At 28.7% G+C, this 25,430-nt stretch overlaps 1 protein-coding gene across 1 annotated transcript; it reads right to left on the bottom strand.

The window, feature by feature from the left end:
• Positions 1-137: 137 nt before the first annotated feature.
• mirr (mirror) lies at positions 138-25,430 on the bottom strand. The gene is made up of 5 exons (XM_065504594.1): positions 25,278-25,430; positions 17,149-17,829; positions 7,899-8,002; positions 2,569-2,867; positions 138-1,800 (listed from the first exon to the last, which is right to left on the bottom strand). The coding sequence occupies exons 1-5, from the start codon at positions 25,317-25,319 to the stop codon at positions 866-868; spliced, it is 2,061 nt and encodes a 686-aa protein (XP_065360666.1). The 5' UTR covers positions 25,320-25,430; the 3' UTR covers positions 138-865.

Below are 25,430 nucleotides of genomic sequence, written 5' to 3'. Positions count from 1 at the left end.
TCAAAATTATTATACAGGAACAAATTTATAAAAAAAAATAAAAATAAAAATTCTATTAAGAATCTAAAAAAAAAACTTAAAACAATAAAAAACAACCTATAAATTATTTAAAAAATATATGTATGCTTGTTTGTTTGTTTGTTTGTATGTGTTATAATTTTCCAAAATTTTGTCAAAATTTGCCTTACATTTTCTTGATATGTACCATCCATTCACACTCATTTAAATGATTAAATTTTAAGCCCATTTTTTTTCTTTTATTTTCATAAACCTATAAATATTATTTACAATTTCTTACACTTTTTTTATTGTTAGATTTTCAAAATGTGGCTTGTTTTCTTTGTGGTTTAATACTCTGGGTATTTTTTGACGGCAAATTAAGTTTTTTTGTTTTAAAATTACTCTATAAGCTCTGATTGCATAAGTTTTTTACCTTATTTTCTACATTCCTTTGCGGGCTGTGTAGCAGCGTTTTTAGAAATTTTTAATTTATTTCTTTTTTATGTAACAAACACCTTGTTTTGCTTTATGGTTAAATTTTTAAGTTGGGTTTTTCCTAAAATTTTCATTCACATCACATTTTTAATTATTGTCCAAAATTGTTGTTTAAATTATTTTTTATTTATTTTTTTTGTATTAATTTTCATTTTTCTGTTTTCAATTGTTGAAGTTTTAGTAAAATTTAAGGTCTGAGAGATAGCTTAGGTGTTTGTTGCTGCAAATGTTGCTCTCTAAATGCTATCAGAGAGCGAAACGCTGAGAGCGGCGAAGTGGTGTTGATATTATTTGGTTTATTGTTTTGCTCTTGATTATGTAGTGGTTGCGTTTGTTGTTGTGTTGGTGGTGGCGAGTCCATGCGTGATTGTCATGGCTTGCCGGGCGACAATTTGCCCGAGTTCGACGATGATGAGGACGAATTGGAATTGTGCGAAATGGGTCCTAAACTATGATGCAAACTAGGCTGTGCGGAGGGAGAAGTTTGTACCACATCACAGCCCATGGAGGAGGTGGTGCTGGAGCCGGAAGGTGAGGCTCCTGAAGGCGGGACATGTTGGGCTTGATGATGCTGCTGACCAGTGGTTAAACTAAGCGGGTTAAAGTGAGGTCCTCCAGCGGCTCCGGTAACGGCTGCTTTCCACAGCAAAGGATTCATGCTTAGACCATTGTGTGCCGCTAAACTAGCGCCAAAAGTTCTTTGGTGTTCTAGAAATTCCTGTGAGGGGGCACCCAAATGAGCCGCTGCAGCTGCTGCTGGCCCATAGAACCCTCTATACAAGTCGGGCCTTACATAGGGCGAATAATTTGGTATTCTGGCGGCCAAAGGTGATAAGATCTTACCCGGACTAGGATGTTGACCCGGATGACCATAGAAAGCAGGATGTGTGGGTGGCAAATCGCTGCCGGGAGGACTGTCTTTATTGCCCTCCTTGTTGGCATCTTTCGAGGCCATATCCGCCAACGACCAAATACGTGGCTTCGCCGCTAGACTAGCTGTGGTGCTGGCTGCGCCGGCCGCATGCAATGAGTTCTGTTGGGCCTGATGATGCTGCTGCAACAGCTGCTGTTGGTGATGGTGGTAGGCGGCAATGTCGGGTGGTGAACCTGCTGGTGGTCGGAAGTGATGCAAGGCGGCGGGATGAAACAGGGGATGACCGCCACCGGGCATCATGCCGGGACGATCGTAAAGATCGGGAGAACCATTGGGTGAACCGGGCCGTGAGCCCGACCATTCACTGTTACCCTCGCCGGGCATGCGATGATCTTTGTCTTCATTAGAACCCAAACCAGAGTCTTTGGCATCTAAAATTAAATAAAAATGAAAAGAAAATTTAAATTAATAATGGTGTTTAAAGTTTAAATGTTTAAATTTTAAGCTCAGTCTTAAAGTTTTTAAACTCGGTATAAAAATGGTTGAGATATGATCAGAATCATTTCATCCTCAAATTTTGAAAGAATTTCTTTCTAAGTATCTCGGATATATATGTATATTATCAAAGGCTTGGTTTGATTTAAAAGTTTTAAAAGAATTCTAAATTTTGCTCCTCAGTTTCTTCGTCTGTATCTATGTCAATTGAAGTCAACATTCCCAAGTCCTTAGCTACTTGATGCACCCAAATTTTATATCAATACATCGGATATATGTTCGAGATTGTTCAGTAATAAAAAACAGTAAAGTGGGCTGAGACTTGTCCACTTTTATTTTTGGTATATTTTTCGATCTATCTTGAATATATATCAAATGAAAGATATTTCAAAGGCCTTTCCAATACAATTGCTTTGATATAAAACATTCAATAAAAACTTTAAATTTTGCAAATCAGTTTCTCGTCTGTGTCAGTTGAAATTAACCTTCCCAAGTCCTTAGCTACTTGACGAATACGTTGGATAATTAGCAATAAAGGTACACAAATGGCTGAGATATGATCACGTTATCCTCAATTGTTAGAAGACTTTTTGGATCTACTACTAATATGCATATCAAATCTAAGCTATTTTAAAGATCTTTCCAAAACAATTACTTTAATAAACTTTCTGAAAAACTTTACATTTAGCTAAAAAACAACTTACCTAATACATCATTATCATCGGTACTTTTATGATCATCATCATCTAAATTACAATCATCATCATCAACACGATTCCGGGGCTCCCAAGTCATTTTATTTTCTTTCTTCAGTCTTCTGCGAGCATTGGCGAACCACGTCGACACCTGGGTCAAAGTCATTTTCGTTATAATCGCCAACATTATTTTCTCTCCTTTTGTGGGATACGGATTCTTTTTATGCTCATTTAGCCAGGCTTTCAGTGTTGAGGTCGTTTCACGGGTGGCATTTTTACGGCGGGCACCATTTAAGTCCATGCCATAACTGTAAAGATAAAGAAGAGGGAAATAATTAGTAAAATAATTAGGATATTTTATATTTAATAGTAAGGCTTAATAATATATAAAAACTATGACTTCTATAAAGGGAAGGGAACTAACAAGGATATAATTTCTAGGGGATAGGGACTGGTTATTTGTATTACAAAGGAAACTGTCAGATGTAAATTGACAGTTCATTAAACTGAATCAGAAGAGTAAATTGAGTTCACTTTTTAAAAAATTCATAAAAAATTTTCATATTTCCATTTTTTTGGTTTGTTTAAAATTGAGCTAATTTTAAGTTTTTTTTGTTTGGTTTTTTTAATTGTTGCTGCCATAATTAGCACGTGTGTTGTCTTAATGGTCTTGTTGATAATTTTACACTTTTTTAGCTTGTTGTTGTTGCCATAAAATTTGCTACAATTTTAATTGTCTGCCATTAATAATTGTTACTTGCAACTTGTAGGTCTGTTGCAAAATTATAAATTTTTTTTGTTCGGTAACATTTTAATAAAGCCTTAATTTATGTTATTGTTTTCACAACAATGTTATTGTTCTTACTTTTGTTGTTATTGCTGTTGTTGTTGCTCAATTTACACATGCTTTTATGTTTGGTGGTCATTTTTATAGAGCAATTTTGTGGCTTTTAGCAACGATATGGATGAAAACAATTTGCGTATCAACATTTAAACAATCCACAACATATCCACAATTGCTGTTAAAACGAAAGGAGGCATGCAACAGCCAACAATTAAGTTAAAATGAAAGATACCAATACCAATAGGTAGCAAGTGCAAATAATGGCCAACAACACATATAAAATGAACGCAAACTAAGGAAAGGTCCTGGCAAAAAGGATTCTATACACAAAAAATACCATTTTCCAGCCTTTAGCCAAAATTTTGTTGGTTTTTTTTAACTTGGTAACAACAACAATTGTTAAATAACGAAATATGTTTCGTTATTAATTAGAATTTTAATTAACACCTGCAATTTTGTGTTCAACTCAACGTAAGTTTTTTTTATATAATTTTTTTTTTGTATTTATTTTCGCTGTTTGTTGTTTTCATTCATTATTTTTTTATAGAAATAAGTACCTTCTACTCGTTTAATATAAATTTTATATTAAATTTTTTCTACAACATGACTCAACTCGTTTTAGGTTTATACTCATAAATACTTGTAGAGTTCAGTTGTGTGGCTTTAAATGACGAAGTAGCTGACTGTTTGACTGTATGACTGACGGTTTATGTGAGTCTCGCTATCTCTATAACACAACAATTTTTTTTCTTACACTGTCTGTCTCTACGTGACGGGATGTTTTAAATTGTTTAATTGCCTTCTTAAGCTGGAAATTAATAAGTTTTGTTTTATTAAAATAAAAAAAAATAAATTGTGTACAACAAATTATTACTGTTATTTAAAATGCAACTAACAGAGGAAGTAACGGTCATTTGAAGGGGATGTAAAAAATGCAAAAAAATTAAAATTTTTTTGTTAATTTTTTTTTGTTTGCTTGTTTGTGAGCGTTTAAATGCAATTTATGAATGAATTTTTATTACGAAATTTTTATTGCATAGAGAAAAAAATTGACGTAAAACCGGCTATTGTCAATAAGATACAAATAAAATTGTGACTGAAAACACATAGCTTAAATAAAACAAAGAAAAAACAAATGCAGTAAGTAGGTTTTTATAAGAAAATCTTGTAGATGATTTAAATCATAATTAAATGTTAAACAAATTTGCAAAAAAATTAGGTCAACATATTTGAGCAAGTCACCCACTGTGCTTTAACAACATACTGATTTATTTTCTAAATTTTACCATTGACTTATATTGCCTCCAACCCACTGTACAAACAATAACTAAACTTTGAACTTTTAATTTTTTCTTAAATAATAATGAAAAGAGTATAGTCATTGTTTAAAAGATAAGCCAAGAATTTTAAAAATTTTCAAATATTAAAAATTTTAGCAAAAAAGATTGAAAGGCAATGTAAATGTTAAACGGCAGCTTAACTACAAAATGTGTCCCGGTATTTTTAAATCTATCGGAAATGTTTGGCCATGTTATGGGACACAAAGAGGTGCTAAAAATTAGCTTTATTTAAGCAATAATGGATCAATATGCACTTATAATATTAAAGTACCAAATTTGGTACTTTTTGTTAAAATTTAAGAGTTTTTGTAAAAATTATTGATTTTTTTTTAGTTTTAAAAGCTGGTAAATAATAAATTTAATTTATTTTGTTTTAATTAAACATTTTTGACTCAATCGGAACAGTACAAAATTTGGTACTTTTTTTCAAAACTGGGAAAAATGTCTTAATAATAAATCAAAAGGCTATATGCTGCTATGCCAAATCTTACTGCCCGTTTTTTGCTGATTTTCAATATCAAAACTCTCCAGACTTTAACAACTTTTTAAAGTATTAAAAATTTTAATTATTTATAAAGAAATTTTGGCAAAAGATGTTGAAACAACTACAAAATGTGTCCCGGTATTTTAGAATCTATCGGAATTTTTTGGTCATGTTATGGGACACAAAAAGGTGCTAAAAATTAGCTTGTTTTTAAGCAATAATGGTTCAATATGCTCTTTTAACCATAAAGTACCAAATTTGGTACTTTTGGTTAAAATTTAAGATTTTCTGTACAAATTATAGATTTTTTTGTTTTAAAAGCTGTTAAATAAGAAATTAAATTTATTTTGTTTTAATTATACATTTTTTACTCATTTTTGACTCAACCAGAACAGTACACAATTTGGTACTTTTATCAAAACTGAGAACATAAGTCAAAAAACTGTTCGTTTTTGAAGATTTACAATATTTTATAGTGTCGCATAACTTATGTATATTCATGGTAAAGCGTCTACAAATGATTTCTTTTCCAGTACTTTTGTTTGTCCCCTACTATTTTAAATCCATTATAATATATTGTAGTTTGCTTAAACCCTAATAATAGTACCTGTCTCATTTCATTTCAAATTGTTTGCTGTTTATTTCTTATTATTTCAATACGTTTTTTGTTCATAATTAAATTGTATTATTAATATTCTATGTAAGTAGCTCTCATATCTAATATGTTAAGAATATTGAATAAGAAATAATTTGCTTGGCATACATATTTTTTTTTTTTGTTAATTTTTTTTTCAATTTTACTCCCACTCACTTTATTGTTGTTGAAAATTATGCACATTGCATTGAAGGCCATAAAAATATTAATGTACAATTGAATTGTATTATTTTCTTTTAATTTTTTTTTATTTTTTTTGTGTACAAGAGGCGCCTCCAAGTAATAAAACCTTTTTGGTTTGCATTAAAAAAAAAAATAAAATAGAAAGAAAAAGAACTCTATTAACTATTGCTTAGATAGGAAAATATGTAAATACTTGTACTCGTACATAAATAAATGGGCTGGCTGTATATAGACATCAAAATATTTGTAATGTATTAGAGATATAGAAAAAAATGCGTGATTGTGTGAAGAAAATGTATGTAAATATTTGAATTAGTTTGGGAAAATAATTGCTGCGGAGGCGTTTGGACAGAACGTAGTACATCTAAAAGCTAGTAAGAAGCATTGTAAATATAGAAAATCAAATTTTAAATTGTAGCAATTTTTCCTGTTTATTTTGCTTTAATATTGATAAATGAATATTTCAGATTTTATTTTATTTCATTCCTTTTAAAATGTAACATTTACAGTTGCTTTTCCTATATTTAATCTTACCAAATTGGGGTTGATTTTGTTTAAATAATTTATTATTTCAAATTACTTGTTATTAACAAGTACTTGCATTCTCTTGTCATACTAAAAGCATTATTATGTTTCATTGAAAGTCTTTAAACAAATCGTTGAAAACTACCCCCAAAAAGGGGAAACAAAATAGTAAAAATCTTGCTTAAATTCTAAAAAAACACAAAGCTTAAGTGTTAGTTGTCCAAATTGTTCTTTAAAAATTCTTTAACAAAATGAAAGCGGAGAAATAGAAAAAAACTAAATTTTAAAAATGCGGCACCCCTCAAAATATGGCATTTTGTGGGGTTCATATCAGTCATTTATTCTCACATAGTTGTTGAACATTATAGTGAAAACAACAAAGTTGTTTTTGCTTCGAAAATGTCGACATTTAGGCCAACAGGCGTCGAAAATGTCGAATTTTGTACCAACAAAGCGTCACGTGCAGGAAGTTTTGCTTTACTTTTTTAATTTTAAAAAAACAAAGTGCCGCTGAAGCACACCGATTGCTGACCAAAGCTTATGATTAATGTGTTCCATCGGTTTTTAATGTGCGAGATATGGTTTGCGGGGTTCAGAAGTGGTGATTTTGACACGCAAGACAAAGATAGCCCGGGCCAGCCAAAAAAGTTTGATGGCATTACTACATGAAGATTGTTGAAAAACTCAACAAGAGCTTGGAATACAGAATACAGGCCAGACCGTCACAGGGAATCTATACCGAAAGCAAATGATTCGTTTGAAGCGAGCATTGGCCGAAAAACACCCAGACATAAAACCACATTATGCAATAACTGTTAAAAAATATTTAGAATAAAGTGGTTGGGAAGCCTCAATCGCTTTATAGTGCATACCTTGCCCCGTGCGACTCGAAGCAGAACGCTCTCTCTGAGATACGCTGCACTTTGGAAAAGAGTAGCCGAAATTGGCTTGATTTGTTCTTGGCCTCAAAAGATGAGCAGTTCTTTTGGTTCGGAATCCATAGGTTGCCAGAAAGATGGGAAAAGATCATAGCTAATCCTTCGAGAAATTTAAATTGTACAAATATTTCAAAATAAAAGCTAAACATTTGAAAAAAATCCCCTATTTTTAAGTCATACACCTAATAATTATAACAAATCAAACCAAATAATAGAAAAAATTACATTTAACGGCTGTTTCTTTTATTGTAACTCTAAATTATTTGATTTTAATTTTAAGGAAATATTTTAACTCCTAGATTTTGTAATTTCTATGTAACTTATTTATTAATTTAAGTTATTTTTTTTTGGAAATCTTTTAAAAACTTACCTATTAAAGGGATAACCAAAGGCAGCATCATAGGGATGATATACAGAGGGATAAGGCCAAGGAGCACCACCAGCTACTAGATTTTCCTTTAAATCCAGACCACCCTAAAATGAAACAGAAAATAAAACAAATAAAATTAATAAAAAATTGTAACAAACAAATTATACTTAATAAAAAAGTACGACAGAAAGTACAATTTAAAGAATGATAACACAATTATGTCGTACCATCTTTATATTACTTTTTTTTCAGAAAAAAAACCATGTTAAGACCTTGAACTTAAATTATTTAATAATCATGTTTAACAAATAATTAATTTATTTCTGTTAAAATAGCAACAAAAACAACAGCAACTGAACAACATATGATGTACAACAGCAAAGTGTTTAAATACAATGTTTTAAAATAAAATTAATTAAATTTATTTAAAATGAAAATGTGTTTTTTGGTTTAATCTTAAAACGTAATTTTTATATTGTATAAATATAGGCACATCATTATAAATATTTACTTATAATGCGTAGTTTCTCAGTTTTATTGTCTTAATATTTTTAATGTTCAGCAGTTTGCTGATAATCTTTGCATTCAACATGGCTCTACACCATTATTTATTTATAAAGAAAAACTTTAAAGATTAATTTACTAATTTAATAGATTTTTATTTAAATAAAAATGACAACAACAATAACAGCAGCATCCAAAGTTTATGGAAAATCAATGAAGGAAGACCTCACGTTTATTGTGAATTGTAGTGAAACTTAATGGGAAGTAAGTATGTAGATTGATAACATTTGAACTTAAAAAACACAACTTTAACTAAATGAGAATTATAAGTATGTATTTAAAATAATAAATAAATAACAAACAAACAGTTTAATTTAAAGCCTTAATAATTTTATTTATTTTGAGCTTTAAATTTCATTTCAACGTTCGTATCTGCTGCATACAGTAGTCGTCATTGTTGTAAGTGTAAAAATGCTTTTTATATCTACATAAAATCGTAAAAGTAAAAATTTATCACACCTTTTTAAACATAAATTCAGCTGAAAAATGTACGTGCATCATTTGCTAAATGTTTCTTATTACAAAGACACCAAAAATGATTAAAAAAAAAAACAACAACAACAAGTTAGTAAGTAAAAGACACCCTGCACCAAAAAGCACATACAATACAGTTTATATGAAACGAAAAACAAACCAAAAAAATTTACGACAAAACAGTAGTCATATCTTACGACAGCTAAAAAAAAACTATACAATACCACAATTTACATACCTCTCTATATATACAGATGTTTATATATATTATTGCTTTGTTATATGTACAGATACGTAAATATGTATAGTTATGTATTCTTAGGTATGCAGTTATTTTGCGTACACGCAACTACAAATTTACAAATTCTCAAAAATCTGTTTAAACAACAAACTAAAAAAAAACTTGATAAGACTTTTTTTTCGCCAACATTAACATGATTTTTAAACGCTGTACTAAATACTTAAAGATATACTTAGTTTTCTACAGAGTTTGCTTCAAAATGCAGCTGCCCAGTGAAAAATTTACGAAGCCCTGAAGAAAAAATGGCTTTTAATTGTGCACTTAGAAAAATGCGCTTCGTAGAAGCAGTTGTGTAAGGGAATAAACGATAAATTGTATGACTTAAAAATTCGTGTATGGATTCCGAGCCAAAAGAGCTGCTCATCTTTTGAGGCCAAGAACAAATCAAACCAATATCGGATACTCTGTTCTAAAGGGAGAAAAAATTAATAGTCCGATGGGGCACGGTCTGGACTATAAATCGAGTAAGGCAAAACTTCGCAACCATTACATTCTAAATACATTTGAACAGGTATTGCAACAAGTGGCGGAGCGTTGTCATGATGGAATATTTCGGCTTCATGTCTGGCCGCATATTCTGGGCGTTTTTCGGTCAATGCTCATTTCAAACGAATCAGTGGCGTTCGGTACAAGTTCCCTGTGATGGTGTGGTCAATTATCAGCAGCTCATAATAAATAGGACCCTTTTGCTCCCACCAAATACACAGAATTACCTTAGCGCCATGGATATTTGGCTTTGGTGTAGAATCGGCTGGTTGGCCGGGCTTCACATACGATCTCTTACGCTTCGATTTATCGCATTGGATCCATTTTTCATCGCAAGTAATGATTCGGTGCAAAACTGATTTTCTTTTATAGCATTCAAGCTTCATTTCGGACATGCAAAATCGTCTTTCAAGGTCTCTCGGCTTCAATTCGTTTTGTACTCAATTTTCCTGATTTTGTATGAATCTTGCTGCTCGCAAACGTTTTGAAATTGCTGCTTGAGTAGCACCCAATGATTTTGCAGGCTCTTGTTGAGTTTGACAACAATCTTCATGGAGTAATGCCTCCAATTCTCGGTCATTCAAACTATTTTGGCTGGCCTGGGCGATCTTCTGTGTCAAAATCACACCTTCTGAACCGCATAAATCACCTCTCGCACTTTGAAACCAATGGAACACATTCACCATAAGCTTTGGTGAGCAATCGTTGTGCTTCAGCACCACTTTTTCATATTAAAGAAGTAAAGCAAACCTTCCCCTATATATGACGCTTTGTTGGCACAAAATTCAACATTTTGGAACCAAAAAAAGAGAAAATTTTTTAAATACTATTTTCAAAACTCCAATTTCAAATTTTTCAGATGTTTCTTAAAGAAATTATAAAAAATTAAGAATTAATCTTCAAAAATGTATAAAGAATTCAAAGGAGAATAAAAACCGAAAATAATTTAATCAAAAACTCTCATAATTTTTGGCATAAAAGTGATTTGAACTTAAAATATTTCGGCAAGAAACCAATAAAAATTCTGAAAATTGCAGTCTTACAACGCACTCCTCAAAATTCAGAGAAAAAGAGAAACAAACTCCCTACTCTCTCTAGAATTCAGTTAAAATAACAAAATTCGTGTCTAAAGGGTAGAAAAGTTTTTTTTTAAACATGAACTGGCTTTTATCACGACCTCGAATAGGTAATTTAATACCACATCAAGCAATTTTAATGTTTAAAAATTGTCTTCGACATCATAATTTCTGCATTTAAATTCCAAAATCTGAACTCTAAAAGCAATTAAAGCCAGACAAAATTCTTTATGCATTCTTCCTGCACAAACATTAAAAATTCATTCAATATTTCGAAATCAAAAAACAGCAAATGCAACATTATTACAATAGATATCGATGTTTTAACAAGTAATTTAAAAACATTTAACATATTTCTGTGGCAAAATGCAGCCGAGTATAGTTGTTGCTGTTTATATTGATGTTTTTATACTTAATATATAATCAATACACAACTATTTCTCCCTTTACACAGTTTAAATGTCTGGATATCAAGCTGTGAACACTTTACACTCTGGTTTTGCACAGTATTTAAACACAACAACACTGCAGCAAACAACTCTACAGATACATACATTCATGTAAAACTCAGTACATTTGTTTGTTTGTGTAAAACTGTTTAATTTGTGTAACAACTATGGTTGCAAAGTATTTAAAAAGATTTTTCAAAACTGATATTTATAATTTATAAATATTTTTTTTTTTTCAACGTTTTTGTGTGTCTGCAGGCACAAAACCACCATAAATTTTGTCTTCATGTTGATGATGATGATGATTTGTCTTGTTTCTTATAGACAAAGGTCCCTTGAATGTCTCCGTCTGGGTCATAATAATTTTCTATGGCGTCTTTAACGTTTCGGTTTTCCTTAATTTCTCTAACAAATGTCGCAATTTTTTTGGTAAATATATATTGGAAAATTGAATAATTTTAACAAGTACATACCAGTTTTGTAACCTTAAGTTTGAATATTTATTCAATTTTAAAGATTTTAATCTTGTTTAATCGAAGATAGAGAGAGAGTAAAAGGAAACTCACATTTGTCAAATAGTTAGAGGTCAAATGTGTCGTGTAAGTTGGCTGGTTATGAGGAAAGGAAATATAAAGTAGTTTTCAAAGGGAATTTTATATAAAAATATGAAAAATTTAAATTAATTTTCAAATACTGAATAATTTTATTTAAAACTTGTTGTATCTTCAGAAAGTCTTATTAATTGTCATTAAAAACTGCAAAATCTATTGCTTTTAAAACAAATTATTTAAGGTTTTATTAAAGCCATTGATTTTCTTTTACATTATTTTTAGTTTCTTCACAAAAAAAAACTTTTTATTACTATGTCTTACTTAAAAGAACCTCTATTCAACTGCTTTTTATGTCTACAAAATATTTATTTAACCGCAATATTTTGCTAAAAACCTTTTTTTTTTTCTCCTCCTTCTTATTTCCCTTTTCCGTTTTATTGTTGTAATTTTTGGCCATAACCAACTTTGACAAATCACTGTTTGTGTATGTTCAAATAACACTCACACTTCTTTCCTTTAAAAAACTTATAACCGGAGATGGAAAGTTCCGTGATAATGTTATTCAATGTTATGCGCAACATTTTCTATAGAAATTAATGTTATTCTGAACAATTTCTATTAAAAAATACTGATATAATGAATTGTTTCTATAAAAAATACAGTTATATCCTAAAATTTCTATAGAAAATACTGTTATACACGAAACTTTCATAGAAAATACTGTTATACGCAAAATTTTATTTAGAAAATACTGTTATACAGAGCAGAAATACTGATATAATGAATATTTTCATAGGAAAATTGTGTTATATTGAAAATTTTCTATAGAAAATACTGTTATACACTAAATTTTCATAGAAATACTGTTATACCCTACAATTTCTATAGAAACTACTGTTATACATAAAATTTTCTTTAGAAAATGCTGTTATACAGAACAAAAATACTGTTATACTGAACATTTTCTTATGAAAATTTTGTTATACTGAAAATTTTCTATAGAAAATACTGTTATACACAAAATATTCATAGAAAACACTGTTATATGAAAACAGAAATACTGTTATACTGAAAATTTTGTTGAGAAAATTGTGTTATACTGAAAATTTTGTATATAAAATACTGTTATACACAAAAATGTTCAGAAAAAGTTGTTATAAACAACATTTTCTATAAACAATTGTGTTATACACGATATTTTCTATAGAAAATACTGTTGTACAGAACAGAAATACTGTTATACTGAACATTTTCTTAAGAAAATTGTGTTATACTGAATATTTTCTATAGAAAATACTGTTACAAAATTGTGTTATAGTGATAATTTCTTACACTAAATTGTGTTTTACTGAACATTTTCTAAAATCTTTTAGAGAAAAAAAATTTTCTTTACAAAATACTATTATACAGCACAAAAATACTGTTATACTGAACATTTTCTTATGAAAATTGTGTTACACTGAAAATTTCCTATAAAAAATAAAGTTATATATGAAATTTTCTTTATAAAATAACCCCCATATGCATAAACAGTTTATAAATTTATCAAAGGTTTATAAAACTGATTTTGTATGGAAATTTTTTTGTTTAATAAACCTTTGATAAATTTATAAACTGTTTATGCATATGGGGGTAAAGTTATACCTACACAATAAATGAATCTCTTTGTTTTAAAATATCTTAAATACCTTATTTTTGTACCTATTTTATATAATTTTACTTTAATATATAGATCTATAACACATTTCCCACTTTTCCATACCTGCTAACCACCAAAAAAAAGCTCTCTTTTCAGCTTTTTTCATGATTAGACTTGACGCCGAATAAGAATAACAACACAATTTGTTGTAAAGGTTTGTTTGGTAATTTTTTTTCTATCTGCTCCTTTTTCTTTTTCTCACTTTACAACAACAATGGTTGGTGGTTAGTTTTAAAAAAAATACAGTTACTTTTTTGTACTCTTAACGAGAACAGGGAGGGGCTTTTGTAAAACAAAATATACAGTTTTTTTGTCCCTTAACTCCCTTAAGGATATAAAAACGGCTCTCATATGAGTGTTTAACATACACATGTTTATTTTTAAAGAGTTTTTAAGAGGTTTGTTTTTTTCAGGGAGAGTTTAACAAAACACCATATTGAATTTTTGGCTTTTAAAGCAAATAAATATTGCTGTTAATGTTTAAAAAGTCTGAAAGTTTAAACAAAAATGTTCAAGTGCCTTAAGTTTTCTTTGCTTAAATATTGATTTGATGTGTATGAGTTAGCCATAAAATCAATTTCAAATAAATTTTGATTTAAAAACTCTTAAAAGTGTTAGGAAAAATATCAAGTATTTAAGGTGCTGAAGGAATTATGAGCATACATATTTGAAATTTCAACAAATTAGGGCGCCACATTAAACAAATCTAAGTGATTTTTAATTTCATATACAGTGAGTGCTAGTTTTCGTTTTTCTGTTTGGCTTGTTTAAGAGAAAAGTGTTAAAAAATGTTTTTATTTGCTTTAACAAATTAAGAAAAAAACTAAAATGAAAATCCAAAAACCATATGCCATGTGTTTATAAAACACCTCAAAAACTACTTTAGCGTTCTAAATGCTGTGAGTTTTATGCATATACACATGCTGTCACCGCTTGTTGTGTTGACAAATTTATTAATAAGGCTTTAATATGCTAAAAGATCTAAAAAAAACAAGAACTAAAATTTCAAGAAAAATTGTTCAAAGAATTTCCATTTGGTTTGGTGAGCCAGGCGGCGGTGTCTCTTTAAATTTAGTTTTAGTTTTTTTGTGCTCTCACTTTCAGTTTGTTTTAATTTGGGAAATGTGTTTGTTTATACGCCGTAGTGCTCAATGTGACATGTGATGTCAAAGTAATGACTTCTTTAAGTCTCTATGACATTTGATAATGATGATGTTGCTGCTGGTGCTGGTGCTGCTTACGACTATGAAAATGGCAATGAAAAATTGTTCCATTTTAAAAATGTTCCCCCTTACATTTCCTTACAAACAAATTTTCCAATTTTTTTTTTATATATTTTTCGGATATTTAAATGACTAATTACATTGGGAATGATTTATAGCAGGTTAAAGGGGCCTTAAAGCATAAAATTACTTTCAAATAAAATTAATTACTGATGAAGGCACGCGGGAAATGACAATTTTGAAGTTTGGAGTGTGAAATAATAAATTTAAAAAAATGAGGGTGTTTGGGAGAGAATTTATGAAATAAATATTTAAAATTTAATAATAAAATGACAAATTGCTATTGTAGCTCAGTTTGTATTAAGAATTTTTTTTTGTCAATAAATTAATGCTTAGAAAACAATAGAGGTTTTAACTGGTTTGATTAAAATTAAACCTAAAAAATTCACACAAAATTGACTAAAGAAATAAACTATGTATTATAAACAATATCTTCTGTAGAAATAACTGTTATACACAAAATTTTATATAAAAAAGCTGTTATACGCAAGATTTTCTAAAGAAAATGCAGTTATAAATAATATTTTCCAAAAAAAATCTGTTATACACAAAATGTTCAATAAAAAAAAACTGTTATACACAAACTTTTCTATTAAAAATAGTTATAAGTAAACTTTTCTATTGAAAGACTGTTATACGTAAACCTGTCTATAGAAAAAACTGTTATAAACAAACTTTTCTATAGAAAAACCTGTTATACATAAACTTTTATATAGAAAAGACTGTTATACATAAACTTTTTATAGAAGATACTGTTATAAATAAACTTTTCTATAGATAAACTGTTATACAAAAACTTCTCTATAGAAAAAACTGTTATACACTAAATTTTCTATAGAAAAACTGTTATACATAAAATGTTCTATATGAAAAACTGTTATACACATGATTTCCTATAGAAAAAATACTGTTATACAACAAATTTTCTATAGGAAATACTAATATATAAAAAAATGTTACACATAAACTTTTCTATGAAAAAAACTGTTATACAAAGAATTTTCTATAGAAAAAGCTGTTATATTCACAATTTTCTATACGAAAAACAGTTATACCCACAATTTTCTATATGACAAACAGTTATACACATGGTTTTCTATAGAAAAAACTGTTATACACCAAATTTTCTATAGGAAAAACTAATATATATAAGAACTTCTATAAAAAATGGTTAAACACAAAATTGTTTATAAAAAATTAATTTATACCCCATTTTTGTTTATAGAAAATACTGTTATACACATTTAAGGGTTAAATCTAATCAACTTTATAAAGCATCTCTTGAAATGGAAACAAGTTTTTTACAGTTTGTTTTATTTTTTTCCAGCTACACTCTCTCTCTGTCTTTAACAATAAACTTTGCTGATTGTTTAAACTTTTAGATTTTGTTGTTTAAATAACAAAAAAAAAAAATAAAAACATAAAAAATAATTTGCATAACAAATTATATGCACAAAAATGTATAAAAAATAATAAAATTAAATTAAAATCAATAAATTGTGTTTCAGGCGTTTTTATTTTATTTCAGCAAATCAACACAGTACCACCAAATGATGTTATTTGTTTCCAACTCTTTGGCCACAAAAGGTGATTAAAAACGTTTAAGAAAAAAATGCCAAAAATACAGTATTTAACGAGCTTGATATAAAAATTTGTTATGTTCAGAAAAACACACTAAATAATAATAATAAAAAAATGAAAACAACACTGACAAACTCAATAAACATAAAATTAATGATTTTATTTGGTTAAAAAAACAATAGCAGCTATTTTTTACAAATTTAAAAAAAAACACAAAATTTCAGGGAATTTTTGTTAAAATATGTAAAATCAACCAAAATGTTTTAATTTTTTATTCAGATTTTTGCCATTTAATTATTATTATTTGAAAAGTGTTTAATATCATGTTCATTGTGTTGAAGATTTCTTGAAAATGTTCTTTAAATGTCTATTTTAAAATGCCATATGTTGTTGTGTTGTTTTACTTAGGAATGGAAATGTTTTCAAAACCTCTTAAATAAACAGCACGAGCCTTACACTTAACAATCTTAAATGAAAACTAAGTAATGTTGTTATATTTTTAACAGAAATTTAGCAAATTCCAGAGAAATTGTTTAAATTCAATAGAAATTGTATAACTATAAACAGAACTCTTAAGGAAAACAGGTTAGAGTTCTAGAAAAATCTAGGAAACTGATTTTTTTGTGACCCCGATTTTATGTGATATCGAAAATTTGCCTTCGATATCAAAAATTTTCGTCGAGCTGAAAAACTGGCTTTATTCTCGGTATTTTTCACTAAACATTTTTTAATAATTTTGAAGTTTTCTCTGCATGCTAAATTAACTGTTTATTAATGAACACTTACCGGATTTGCATAAAATTGCGGCTGTTCAGCACCCATGCCCGACAGATACGCTGACATACCCTCTGGGTAGACACCCAAGGGTACACCACCGGGTCCCGCTACTAAACCACCGGCGGCTGCCAGTCTTTGATAACTTAACATGTCGTATTGGCAGGAGCATAAGGTTTGACCACTAACAGGATCTGTGTAAATTGTACGGCCCGTATCACAGCAACGATTACCCGATGGAGGACCTCCAGGTCCCCCAGGAGGTGGTGGCGGTGGGGGAGCACCCGTCGAACCGGGTGCCAAAGGGCCAGGTAATACTGATGTGGGAGGTGGACCACCGGCACCCGAACCGGGTCCGGTAGACGTCAAAGCCGACGATGAGGAGCTGTAGGGTGTGGCGGGGGAAATGGAACGCGCGCCCGGCGGTACAGTTGATGTGACAGCCATTGCGTTGGCAACAGAGGGCGTGGTTAGGGAGGCGGTTGAAGACGGCACGGCGGCTACAACGGCAGCAGCAGCTGCTGCAGCGGCGGCGGCGGCGTTTAAAGCAAGTGAAGTTTGTTGTTGGTGTTGCTGTTGTTGTAAGTTATTCGTATGGCTGGTGCTTAAGTTGGTTGGCTGGGTTTGTAGGCTCTGATGCAAAGGTGTTTGTGTGGAGGTGGGCGATGCACTTGGTCGAGTTGAAACGGCATTCTGTAATCATTGAAACAAAACAATTTATATTAATATAAAATAAATAAATTTTTAATTAATATTAACAAAAACAAAAACAACGAGACAACAAAAGCAAACTCATATAACAATTTGAGTAGTATAAAGCTTATCTCTACTATAACTATTTTGCTGCTTGTCAATAGTTTTAATGATAAGAAAACTCTAGCTAACTGGTCTTACAGCTAAAAACTAGAAAAGGGTTGTTTGTCTTTGGAAATCAATAATAATAAAAAACAAATCACTACTTATTTGCTGGCTTAAGCAAATACAAATAGCAACGATTAAACATCTAAAGTACACAACTTACAACGAGTATGTTTTCCACGCTTTTAATAAATGCCGACAAATCATGTTCATATGTCAAGCTATAAAGACCCCCCCCCCCCCTCCTGTTCCTCTTTCACTATTAACTGCAAAAGAAAGAGCCCTACCTTTGGCTGTACAGGGGTATACAACAAACAAGACAGACAACATTGCTGACTGGCTGGTTATTTGGCTGGGCTAGTAACTATTGGAAATGTAAACTTTAAACGATTGACATCAATGATTTAAAATTATACAACGATTGCTTTAACAACCACTTCACTTAAACACACAGACACTGACTGTCTCATTTGGCTGTTACAAATTTTTCAAAATCTAAAAAAAAATCAAAATGTTTACATTGTCAGCCATCCAGTCGTTTAAGGTTTTTTTCTTTTTTTATACATATTATTTTATTGTCAACACTTTTAGTTACATTTTTAATATGATTTTCGTTTTTATCAATTTTCTTTATTTTTCCGTATTGAATTTTTATGGTTTTAAACAAAATTGTTTATAAGTAAGTGGAGTGAGTGAGCAGTGATCTTTTGTTTTGTTTGAAAATTTTGAATTGTTTGGTTTTAATAACCGGCGTTTTGTTTATATTTAATCTTTCTCAGATTGAGAGATAATTTTAACAGTTTTCTGTTCTGTTTTGTTTATTTGTCATTTATACGCTTTGTTTTGCTGTTGTTAAAAAGGTTTAAAAGCAAAAATGCCGCCTTAATCTTTAAACTAATCAGTCCATAACATATTGAAATTAAATTTTTGAAAAACCATTTTAAGTGTTAAAGAAATCTTGAAGTTGTTTTGCCATTGAAGTTAATGGAAAATGTGGTGCAATAGCAACAAAATACTATTGATTGGAGAAACAATCAGCTGAAGTTTAAGGAAAACGTTTCAATTGATGCAAAATATTTTCAAAATGAGTTTAACTGGGGGTTTAAATTGCTGAATTTGAATGCAAAACAATTGCAAAATTAGTGTTTGAGTTAATTTATTTTTCAATCGCTAATTTCTATATGTTTTTAAAGTTTTATTTTTTAATTTTCTAAAAATTTATTTTTCAGCTAAAATTTACTTCATTATTTGTTGTTAAACTATGTTTTGAACTTAACAAGTCATATTTTATACAATATAGAAATACGTAATGCTGAAATAATATTTAATCAAATTAAACTTCAATTAACCTAAACATGGTTGGAATTTAATTTCTAAAATTTACACATGTTGATGATAGTTTAGCTAACCTTAGATTAATCTTAGTCTGGCAGATTTGTTCAATATAGAAATAGTCTGTAAATGATTCTCAATTTAACTAAGTCCTACACTAATTTGTTGGCTTAATTTTTGTAACTTAGTTTTAGTATGTTTCTTTTAACTTGTTCCTAATATTTGTTACTTTAGTTTAAACTACGTTTAAGCTTAATCTGTTGAATATTGTTTTTATTCTTTATTTTTTCTTCTATTATTCGAAAATTTATTTGTATTGTTGCACTTGATGATTGACAAAGTTCATCTTAAGTTTAAGCCCGTTTAAATGAGCAACAAATTAAAATTCTTAAACACTGTTTGTTTACTTTAAATTCTACATTAAATTCTAAGTAAAAAACTGATATTCTCTAAATATTTTTGAGGCCATTTAAAATTATATTGCAAACACCTTAATTCAAGTTTTGAAATGTGTATAAAATAGAGAAGTGGATAATTCTCTATTTTATACACATTTCAAAACTTGAATTAATTCATATTTGGCCAATAAAAGATTGACTGGAGTTTACATATTCTTTGACAATATTTGCCAAAGTCGTATGATATCAATAGTATCAATGTATTGTTGTAAAATATGTTTATTTTAAATGATATTTTGTGAATTGAACAATTGAAATTTTTGAATTTCTAATGAAAAGCCTTTGCTAAACATAAGTTTTAGAATTTAAATTGTTATAAACGAAAGTTTAACTGGAGTTTGAAGACCCCTAAAAATATGCCATTGTTTTTAAATTTTAAGCATTCAAAACAGAATTAGTGTTATAACTGTAAGATTTAATTTAAGTTGAAATTAATTTGTGACTTGAAACAAAACCAAAATTTTTTTGGTTTTCTGAAAATAAAAAATATTTATTCTAGAGATTAAAGAAAATTAAATAATTTAATTAAAACCATAACCAGTTTAGCTAGTTTAGACAAGGAGTAGGCAGAAAGCATAATTTTAACTAGGATTTAACTGGAACTTAACCTTCGCTTTACCAAAGGTTTTTTATGTACGTGGTTTACCAATACCCACCCGGGTGATACTGCACTTCTATACATATATCCGACGAACAAAATTTTAAAAAATCGAAAAAACCTTATAAAAAGTTTAAAATGTTTTTATTAAATAATATAGAACTCTAAAATTTGTTCATTGAGTCTAAATTTAATTTAAATCGAAACAAAATGAAAAAAATTATTAAGCTAACAAAAACCGGGTAAAGCGAAGGTTAAGTTAATCTTGAAATGTTTGTTTAATGAAAGTTTAACTTAAAGTTATGTCAATTTAAACTGTGGTGCCTTAAAGTATGCTAAAAAAAAGTTACTAATAACCTGTTTATCCCATGTTTAGTAACCAGGCATGTTTTACGCGGATTTTTTAAATTTATTTGGCAAAAATTACAGATTTCGGGTTGTTAAAATGCGCTATACTAACGCTAAACCCTGTTTGGAAGAACTTTTGTGAACAAGTTCTGTTGGGTTGATGTGTACAGGGAAATCATTTGAAACAGTTTATTTGCTTTAACTCAAGCTCAAGTTTAGAGAAAACAATGAGAAATACCGTTTAAGGAAATGATAGGCAGTGAAATTTTCTCTCATTATAAAAAGCTCACTTGTAACTGTTGTATAGAATGGATAACTAAGCGAATACTTATAAGCTTTGCTCCTTTAGATATGCTAAAGTTTATATATAAAAGATTTAGTAAGATTAAATGAAAATTAAGAAACTCAGTTTAAAAATTATGAAAATCTATGAAATATTTAAAATTGTTTACACAAAACAAACTTTTATTTTGATTGGTTAGTTTCTTGATTTCAATATTTCCCAATTAATAAAAGACCCTGTATGAAATGTGCCTACAAATAATTGAAAATTTAAATTAAGTCTCATATAACTTAATTATTTGTTTATATCAAACACATTGTTTTTTGATGTTTGTTCTAAACATTTCAATACAATTAAATAATAATTATAGCAAAAATTCTTTAAAACAAAAATTGTTTACATGCAAATATAATGTTCAAATGTTTTACGAGGTGCTTATTTTTCTTTTAATTTTGGCTGATTTAATTTAATTTTTCTTGAATTTCAAAGATCATTAAGGAAAAAAAAGGCTTGTTATTAATAGGTTTTGATAAGAACAAAATAATGAACTTTTTGTTTAGTTCAGCTTATATTGTGTGTTATTTTGGCAACAATTTTAATTTCAATTCAATTAAAACTAACACGAAAAATTTGTTTTTGTTATTGTTTTTGTAGTGTTTCTGAAATGCTGCTACAAAATGTACAAAAATAATAAATTTCAATTTTACAACTTGTTTTGTAGAATTTTTTTTGTGTTTTTTTTTGTATTTTTTTCTTTTAACATGTTATTGCTTTGCAAAACAATTCGATTGAAATCAATTAAACTGAAAGCATTTGAAAATAACTAAGAGAGAGAAACAAATGAACTATTCCGTACAATCACTGTGTAGCAGGAACATTATTGTTCTGTAATTCTGTTCAACTACTTGCTACATGACAATCATTTAGTATATTTTAGCACATACAACTTGTTGGTTGAATTGGTTCAAGATAACAATGTATTGTAGAACATCATTTAGTCTATATATAATGAGATAGAGTGATAGATAGATAGAAAAACAGCCATGTATACAGTAGCAAAATACAATTGCTTTGAAACAATTCGAAAAAAAAAAATTAACAAAAAACTTGTGTTATTTTGCTGCCAAAATAACAATGTCTACTAAAATTTGCTATCAAAACTAGCTAACAAGTTTAATTATTTGAAATTCTTTTGTGAAAAAAAAACAAAAACATTAATTTATACACCCCAAAAAAAAAATATAACAAATACTTTGGCTTATGTTACGAATTCACCTCAAGTCAATTGAAATGGCTGAAATGGGGCGTTTCTTAAATGGTTTTTTTTTAGTTTTTTTTTTTTGGCATAACATAGATTTGATTATTTAACTCATGTTTTATGGTTTTGTTTCAAATGATTTATGATAAATTTATTTAATTTTTTTCTTGCGCCATTTTGTGTAGTTTCATTTAAACATTTAATTTTCATGTTTGATAATAATACAATTTATGTGTGTGCTGTTCCAGTTAAATTGAATACTTGTAAAATATTTTTATCAAATGATAACACTTTTTTAATCTTTAGCAAAAATCTATGATAGAAAATCGTATATATAGAAATTTTAAAGGGGATTTTATTGTTATTTATAGCAATAAGTATCATATTTATTAAGAGTGCTTTAGAAATTTTAAATACTTGAGAATTAGACACGTTTATGACACATTTTACTTAATGTTAAAGTTTTAACGAATCAAAATGTCTGCAGAACTAAAGAAGTCTGTAGAACTAAAACTGAATGAATTAAATTTATGACAGATTTTACAGTTTTAAACACAATACAGAGTAAATTTTGTTCCTATACAAATCTTTTAAAGCAGCTAAAAACGAATAATTAGTCGATTCTCTTGAGTGCCGAAAATTGTTAGTATTCAAGTTATAGTAGAGCTATAGTTAAAAATTTAGCTTTAGATATGTAAATTGACTTCAAAATCATAAAAGAATTCACTTGTAAATGCTCATGTGAATTATTTTTAAACTAAAATACTCCAATGACTTGATTTTTTTACCAACACTTTTTAACAAGTTAAATTTTCATTTATTTTACACCTTAAAATATCAACAAAATCTGCATTAAAGAGATTTATAACGAATTAATTAACCAAACAGTGTGTAAAACTTGAGATTTTTAAATGTTGCTGAACTTTAATCAAAAGAGTAAATTTTTTAAGATTAATCCCAATTTTCTCAATCTCTGGTTATTTTTTATCGTGACGTTATACTGACAGTTTGCATACAAAACTTATATTAATTGGAAGTATATCGTTACGAAAAGCTATAACCATAGATTGAGAAAATGGAGCTAAAAGTACTAAATTATTGGTATTATTTTATTTTTGATATAATGAATTATAAAAATGATAGAAGGCTTTTTTGATATTCGATTTCGACGGTATATCCAAAGCTTTTTAAAATGTTTGCTGATGGGTAGTTTTGTAAATTGTAATTAAAATTAATTTTTATTGTTAAACTTCAAATCGAAAAGGACCATTGTTCAGACATTTATAAAAAAAAATCAAAAATACTAGCGATGTATAGACCTTTAGAAATATTATTATAATACAGCGACATAAAGTCATTAAATGTTTAGGGGAAATCAACGGAACCCTATGCGAATGATTATTTTAGATTTAATATTAAGATATACAAATCGTAAAAGAAAAAGTCCTTGGTTATGTATTAATTTATTTCAACTATTATTTATCAATACAGTAAATAACTCACAAAAAACTTCTTAATATGCAGTGAACCATAAAAAATACAATAATACTGGATTTTCCATGCCTGCTTCACCTTATCTATAGCGAATGCTAGAAGAGAATGGCGAAGGACCAGTTTTGAGAAAACTGAAAATATGCAATTTATGTTGCGCCTAAAAGTATGCTAAAAATTAACATGCGAAAGCTTTATAAGTGGTTCAATGCAAAAAAACACAGATCAAAGGGCAATAAAAAGGGATTTTGATTGGATTTTGAATCCAAGGCTGTAAAATAATACTTATTATCAAGAGTGCCACATAAATCTGATGAAAAACCGAGAAACTTTCCATAAAAGATCGGTATATTAGCACTTTTTTTTAAATAATTGAGAAAACATTGGCAATGTGAAAAATACTGAGAAAAAATTTGAAATAATTAAATAAATTCCTCAATTTAATGCAATTTATGTACCAAGTGATTCTGCAAAGAAAAGGTGAAAAACAACTGAATTATAAATCCAGTTAGGTTTGTAAAATCTTTTGAATTAGTTTTATAAAAATTTTGTTCACAATTAATTTAGAGAAATTATGTTTATTTTCTTGGTAACATAGACTTAATGATTTTTTATCAAACTTATTAAACATATGATTTCAAATTAAATGCCCAAAATGATCGAAACAATTCTCTTAGGTTTCTTTCTAATTTTTATCAAAAAAATTTCTTTAACTTTCGACACAAGAGGTGGAACATTTCAAAAATACCGAACGCTCGATGGCGACAAGAGTGTCATAACTTAAAATTCGAGTTTTTTGAACAGAGTGCTACCAAACATTCCCAGTGCTAAATGAGTTCAGATGGTTTTTGTTTATTAAACATATATTTTTGCGCATATTTTATTGCTAAAAATATTGGTTTCAAATCAATTGATAAACATATAAATCTCTTTTAACAGGTTTAAATTTTCCACAAAGTCGATATGTTTCAATATTATTAAATGAATAATAAATTCACTTTAAACATTCAAAATCATTTAACTCATAACTATGATTTTTGAGTTATGAGCGATATAATTGTATTACTATTAAGTGGGGACACACTTTAGAGTTTCAGAAACTGTTAGAAAACCATTAGCAACTTAGATTATTTGTAGTTTATATGGGGAAGACACAAAGATTTAAGAAACCAAATTTTGAAATTTGTTCAGTTAAAACTTCAATAGATATTCAAGTGATTCTTAAAGCACAGATAAAGTATTAAGTATAAAATATCCAATATTTCCAAAATCTTCAGCTAGTTTTCAAAAACATTTGAAGTTGACAGTAGAAACCAGTATCCAACTGAATAGGTATGAAGGGGCAATATCCAAATCAATAAAACTTTGCATATTATCTTGCACTTTTTACCAAAAATAACAAAGAATTTTTTTTAGTTTTCTAATTTTTCCTTCAAGTTTCCTTCCAAAAAAGTCTTTTTATCTTAAATACTTATAAAATAATTTTATTTAAAAAAATTATAAATGAATACACACCATTACTAAACACACACCACTATCATTACTGTGCACTGTCATTTAATATAGAGTTTACACACAAAATCAAATTGTTAAACAATAAACTCTTTTTTTTAACTTTAAACAAAACTAAAAAAAATATTTTGTTTTTTCCTTTTTTTTTGCTTCAAA

The sequence above is a fragment of the Calliphora vicina genome, chromosome 3 (genome assembly GCF_958450345.1).
Source record: "Calliphora vicina chromosome 3, idCalVici1.1, whole genome shotgun sequence".
NCBI lineage: Eukaryota > Metazoa > Arthropoda > Insecta > Diptera > Calliphoridae > Calliphora > Calliphora vicina.
This window is presented reverse-complemented; position numbering and strand designations above follow the sequence as displayed.

Excerpts from the sequence above, each read along its gene's own strand:
- mirr (XM_065504594.1), bottom strand. The coding sequence starts at position 25,319 with ATGACAGTGCACAGTAATGATAGTGGTGTGTGTTTAGTAATG. Across the intron at positions 17,830-25,277 it reads GTGGTGTGTGTTTAGTAATG|AATGCCGTTTCAACTCGACC; the intron begins GTGTGTATTCAT and ends CAATGATTACAG. Across the intron at positions 8,003-17,148 it reads CGCAATTTTATGCAAATCCG|GGTGGTCTGGATTTAAAGGA; the intron begins GTAAGTGTTCAT and ends GTTTCATTTTAG.